Raw genomic sequence first — 6,561 nt, forward strand, 5'->3', positions numbered from 1 at the left:
AATCTAGATTTATAGCTTAATAGATTAATGCGGAAACCTGATTCTCGTAGTATTGAACTTATATAATTTAATGGGATATATCAAAAGATAATAATAAAAAATTCATATAATTAAAATTATCGGAGGCTCGAAAAAATTGAATATCATAAGATCAATTTTTAGAGGTCCAAGTTAACTAATTAAATTGGTCAAAAACACATGAAAAACAATTCTAAAAAGTCGTTTTCGTCTAAAATTAAGAGTCATGAAAGAAAAAAAGAAAATGAATTGAAATAAAAATTAAAAATGAGTTAGCAATTTTTAATTACATGCAAAACACTATTTTATGTGAAAGAGCATAATTTACAAGATAAAAAAAAAAACCTACCTAATAATTTCTACTCAATTTCATACCTAAACAAATATATCTATTCGATTTCATACCTTTCTAATAATTCAATATCATTTCAATATTTTTATTCTAAATTTCAATACATTATTTTGGATTTGAATTTTTTTCAAAAATAAAAATACTACAATTTAAGAGAAAAATACTAAAATAATATTAAATTATTGAAAAATAAATTAATAACATTGTATGTTAGTTTCATACAATTTTCCTCTTAAATATGTACTAACTCAGCTCTCAGCTTCACAAGCCCAAAACTCCAAAGGAATCTCTGCTATCCACCACTTGTCGCCGTCTCATTGGACCACCCTCTCTTTCTCCTTTACTCTCTTTGATTTTTTTTTTTTTGGTTTGTTTTTTTTTGTGTAATCTTTGATACCCTTTTTAAAAATTAATTTATAAAAAAAACCAGCCCTCTAGCTATTCAGAATTTAGTCTTCACTCCCTACAATAATTTTCTCTTTCTCACTTCCACCAACGAAAGAGTCGTCGATCGGTACGTCACTCTTGGTCGTCGTTTTATTGATAATTTTGGAGTTTATTTCTTTAATTTGAGATCTATAGGGTTTTAATTTTTATACGTTTCCCGATTTTGTTCTTAGCTTTTTTATTAATGCAATGAATGGTTTTGTAGCTTCTTTTTTTTTCTTTTTGCTCTAATTTTATTGGTTTAGAATCAATCTGTTTAGGATTTGAGCTCTTCATTGCGTGATTTTCCTGATTAGGGTTGCTTTTTTCTTTGGTGGTCTGTTTGGTTCCTTAAAATTGGGGAAAAAAGAAATAGGAAATTTTGTTGCCAAGCTGTAGAGTAGAAAGTTCAGCTAACCAAAAATAACAGTTTGGATATTGAGGAACTGTTGGAAATTGGAATGGAGGATAGGAGCTAGTGCTGATGATTCATCTTACTCACAGTTTGGATCGTTTTTTTTTTTTGGATTATTAATTAAATGTAGGTTATATCTTTTGGTTTTTTGGCAAAAGTAAGATTGGATCTAGAAGTTGGAAAATTTTGAAGAACCGAAGAGCTAAAATTTGGGGGGGGGGGGGGTATGTTTAGGATTGAGGAATGAGAATGTCTCGAATGATTGTTCTAGATGTGGATGCTCTTGTTTAGACCCATGATTTGGTTAGAAATGTTTGTATAAAAAAAAAAGTAAATCTTGCTGTGTTCTCAGGATCACGTATTAGATTGATTGATATTGTAAAGATGTCTCCAACTGAATCATCACGAGAGGAAAATGTTTACATGGCCAAGCTGGCTGAGCAGGCTGAACGCTATGAGGAAATGGTGGAGTTCATGGAGAAAGTTGCAAAAACTGTTGATGTTGAGGAGCTGACTGTTGAGGAACGGAACCTTCTCTCCGTGGCTTACAAAAATGTGATTGGGGCAAGGAGGGCGTCTTGGAGGATCATCTCTTCCATTGAGCAGAAGGAAGAGAGCAGAGGAAATGAGGATCATGTTGCACAACTAAAGGAGTATAGGGGTAAGATTGAAGCTGAGCTCAGCAAGATCTGTGATGGGATTTTGAGCCTTCTTGAATCTCACCTCATTCCTTTGGCCTCATCTGCTGAGTCGAAGGTGTTCTACCTTAAGATGAAGGGTGATTATCACAGGTATCTTGCTGAGTTTAAGACTGGTGCTGAGAGGAAGGAAGCTGCCGAGAGCACTTTGTTGGCTTACAAGTCTGCTCAGGTGGGTCAATTGCTGATGCAGTCTTGTCAGTATGAGTTATTTTCTCTATAATTCCTTAAGCATTTCTTTCACTGGAAAGATTAAGATAAAATTTCTAAGCCTTTTTATTTTGATTTTTGTGATGGCAGGATATTGCTCTTGCTGAGCTTGCTCCTACTCACCCAATTAGGCTGGGACTTGCTCTTAACTTCTCTGTTTTCTACTATGAAATCCTCAACTCACCTGATCGTGCCTGCAATCTTGCAAAACAGGTGTTTATTTTCTACTGCTTTGCTATCAATATCTTTTCTTTTTATTTATTTGTCATTGATGTAGAACAGTTAAAAAAAGTAAACTCGTCTGGCTTTTTATTGTCTTGGTATGGTTCATCTGTTTCAGAGGGCATAGTAAATTGTTTTAATCTAATTCTACCCCAACTGGATTTAATTGTGATGGCCACTCCTTGTATCCAATAAGCTAGTTGCAAGTTTGAGGAGCCAATTTGTTAACGCCTAAAAACTACTGTGCGAATCTGGTTTGTACTAATGGTACAGGCATTGAACTTAGGACAAAAAAGTTAAATTGATTACCCTAAATAAACTCATTTTGCTTATGAAGTCTAATTATTACATTAAGTTTTCCATTTTCTAGTGTAGAGCAAGTCTGAACAGAAATGTTAGAGATTGCTTTTATCCATAAGAAGTCTGGTAATGTTGTAAATTGATGTCCATTTTACTGAGATTTGTTAATTTAATTCTATGTATTAAGGCATGACAATTAGATTGTTCTTATGCGAATTTCCAAAATGTCTTCTCGAGGGCATGAATTGACTGTCTAAAGGTTGCTTGCAAACTAAAATGGCATGTTTTTCGTTTGGCAGGCTTTTGATGAGGCTATTTCTGAGTTGGATACTTTGGGTGAGGAATCTTACAAAGATAGTACATTGATCATGCAACTTCTCCGGGACAACCTGACCCTTTGGACATCTGACATCACGGTATTCCCCCCCCCCCCCACACAATAAGTTTGTGTTTGCACACAATCATGAAATTTTCATGCAGCTCTGCTGTCTCCAGACATAAAAAAAATCTTTAAAATGCCACATGGATATGAAAAATGTCTAAAGTTATATTCCTGAGTGAACTTAGTTGCTTTCATTGACATGACTACAGTTCTCTACCATGTTCTCTAAACTTCCTGGTATGACATCTCATAGCTTAATGTCAGGACTAATATCTCAAAGTTTCAGTTAATCTCCGAGATTATCAGTGCTTCTTTACCTATATCAAGAATGTTTCTTCACAGTATACATGTCAAACACATTTCACCTCAACAGAGTAGTTTCAAAACTAATATTCTGATGTTATTGTTGTTAACCTGGGGCTTTGTATTATCTCATGGCTCATGTTAATTATTTCATTGATCAACACTGGATGTTCCTTTTTACCTGATGATGGATTTTTTTGAAGTTCCTTATTCAGATGATTTATTGTATTGTTCCTTGGTTTTAGGATGAGGCTGGGGATGAGATCAAGGAAGCTTCAAAGCACGAGTCAGGCGAGGGACAGCAGTGATAAGTTCATAAAAATTGTTCTCTGTACCTTATATTTGCAGGTTTACAGTACATAGATGCAATGTGAGTTATCGTAGTGGGTTTTGGTTTTGTTTTCAATGCAATTCATCAGCACTTGGAATCGTAATGATCCTCTGAAATTATATGGGCTGTATTATTGAACGAGAAGAATTCGGTTTGGGTTGGTTTGGTTTTCACATGCTAGTACTAAAATAGTGCGTTTGCCAGTCTCATTTTTTTCTTTGAATGTTGGTTCATTGCTGTTGTAAACCACCTTATCCATGTTTCTGCCATTTGCTTAGTGATTTTTAATTATCCGGATGTTGGAAAGAGCAATTTAAAAATTAACGCCGATACGAGTAATATAAATTTTTTTACCAAAGGAGAACATTTCATTAAATTAAAATAAGGTACGATACATCGTCAGCCCGTAAGCATCATATTTCAATAGAGCCGACAAGTTGGGGGTTCCCCACAAAAGAACAAAAGATTGCTATTGCAATAGGTTCAGTTAAGAAATATGGTTTTACAGTTACAATGGAAGTCTCAAAATTTTTCAATGAGTCATTTTGTAGTATTTATAGTAATAAACTCTATTTTGTAGTATTTATAGTAATAAACTCTATTTCAAAAGTACTTGTGTTTTGTGAGACGGATTTGAACCGGTCTTGGCTTTCAATCAAACTATATTTTTTTCTATTCTCGTATTACGAATTGTGTTCAATAGGAAAGTAACTCTCTCAATATAAATCGGTGTCTTCTATTTATATGGAGAGAAGAATTTTGGCTGAACAAGTCATTGTAAAATAATATTATTTAAATAGAAAACACACTCCTACTCTAATTAGCATAGGGGTGGGCAACACACCTTGGTTAATAATATTAAGGTTGTCACTCCTCTCTTGTTAATGAAGGGAACTAGGGCCTCTCATATATTGAGTCCAATTATATGTGAATCCTAAACTTTTGACCTAACATATTATAATTTAATTCAATTTAATTCTTGTTTTCTATTCCTAAAATATATATTATATATTCAATTAATCTAATTAATTAAATTAACTTAATTAATTTTTCAATTAAATAAATTTCTCAACCAAATTCTAATTTTGTTAAACTACAACTTTAGTGTAAACAAAACTATGATGAAATATAATTAATTTCCTTATTCAACGAATCCATAATGACAAATTAATTCAATTTCATTTTCAAACTTCAATTATTTAATTATAATTCAATAAACCTTAAATAATAATTCAAAAAATCTTAAATTAATTCTTAAGTCATTTTTATACTTAGCAAGAAGACATTTATTTGTGAATGCGACTCATTTCTCTAACTTCATTATTTTCATTCATTTTTATCCATTTGGTTCTAAATTCAATTCATTTATAGTTTCAATGAACTAGCGGAGAGATCGATTGAATATATATAATTAGGACTCAAATAATTTATAATTAAATTTCAGCTTTTCCCTTATTAATTATAAACTTATTCAGTGATGAAGTCATTCCACTATAGTATTGTGACTGAGCTCTCTCTAGTTAGATACAATTACAAAAGTTAATAAGTTTTTGTTGAATGACCTTGTCATAAGTGTGTTACCCTCATATGATATACTTAATCTCTTTGGGATAAATTCGTTCTCCCAATATTAATTTATTTTATCTCATGATAACCATTACATCTTTCTTCATTAAAGTCAATTACTATCAAATAGTAATTAAATCATTTATCACAAAGACAAATGACCCATGACCATGTTTACTTCTCATCTATCATGTAATGTCAATGAGAGGATATCGTTCACCCTTTAGTTGCACTGTGAATTCAACTATTGTGAATGGTGCTACATACTGTAGAAATAGTATACCTAACGCACCAGCTTTCGATTCATTATCTATTTGAACTCACACATTTACTTGCATCAAAGTATACGAGCCATGCATACATAGGCCATTATCCACTCAATATTAAGGTATGTCACACTATGAACGTCACAAGTGAATAAATCTATAAACAGGTCTAGGATCTATTCTACTTAGGTCATGTCCGATGTATTGTTAGTCCAATCAGTCACATCTATGTCTCTATCTTCTAAGAGTCTTCCGCACCAATGCTCAAGACAAAGTATTTCATCAATTGGACTTGATAGACGACACATTAGTATTTTAATCGGTTTGCTCATTTTCGGTTAGACTAAGGACATGTTTATATTACTGTTAATATTGCACATAACAAATGAGGATGACAGGGAGGAGATCATGGTGGTGCAACAAAGGCCAGTTCACCTAAAGAGGTTGAGAGCCAGATTAAAGACAAAAGGACAGGCTGATCAAGAAGACAAATGCTCAGAATAACTTTAGAGTATTAGAAAGTCGATCCTTTGTTCATTGTTCTCCAGGGTATTTATAAGAAGGATCTTTTTGTTTGTTGGTATGACGCGTTAGGATATACATTTAGTACCGTTAAATTCCTAATGGGTAATCATGGGCAGATATCATGAAACTCTATCAATACGAGGGAGTTAAGCCTAAACAAACTCCCTATTGTCTTACAAGTGTGTTCACACTAAGAGAGTATTCACACTTAAATATTAGCTTATGGCTTCCGCTAGGTAGGGTAGATGTTCTTACTTATAGTCGCTGAGGTTATATGCCCTGTCGAGACATTATTCCAGGAGGAGTCAATGTGGAGGTCAAGGGTCTATCCAATGCTAACACATGTTCATGTGTTGGAAGAGATATAACAATAACCCCCTTAAGTCACACAAGAGGTTATAAAATAGCCTTCCGTGAGACATTCTCTGAAGTTTGATGAAGATTTGTCTCGTTGAAAAAGGTGAATGAGTGTCAGATGTTTAGAATAATTGTCATAAATACGACACTTTTAGGGGAAGAGCGGCTATGATGATGAGCATTTGGCATT

The 6,561-nt window shown here is 33.2% G+C and overlaps 1 protein-coding gene across 2 annotated transcripts; it reads left to right on the forward strand.

Annotated features, from left to right (window-relative positions):
* The first annotated feature begins 645 nt into the window (after window positions 1-645).
* Window positions 646-3,866, forward strand: LOC107953447 (14-3-3-like protein A). 2 transcript variants are annotated; one of them, XM_016888754.2, is made up of 5 exons: window positions 646-884; window positions 1,564-2,081; window positions 2,210-2,332; window positions 2,941-3,057; window positions 3,572-3,866. In XM_016888754.2, the coding sequence occupies exons 2-5, from the start codon at window positions 1,596-1,598 to the stop codon at window positions 3,632-3,634; spliced, it is 789 nt and encodes a 262-aa protein (XP_016744243.1). In that variant the 5' UTR covers window positions 646-884; window positions 1,564-1,595; the 3' UTR covers window positions 3,635-3,866.
* Window positions 3,867-6,561: the final 2,695 nt, after the last annotated feature.

This window comes from Gossypium hirsutum, chromosome D07, assembly GCF_007990345.1.
Source record: "Gossypium hirsutum isolate 1008001.06 chromosome D07, Gossypium_hirsutum_v2.1, whole genome shotgun sequence".
In the NCBI taxonomy this organism is placed as follows: Eukaryota; Viridiplantae; Streptophyta; class Magnoliopsida; order Malvales; family Malvaceae; genus Gossypium; species Gossypium hirsutum.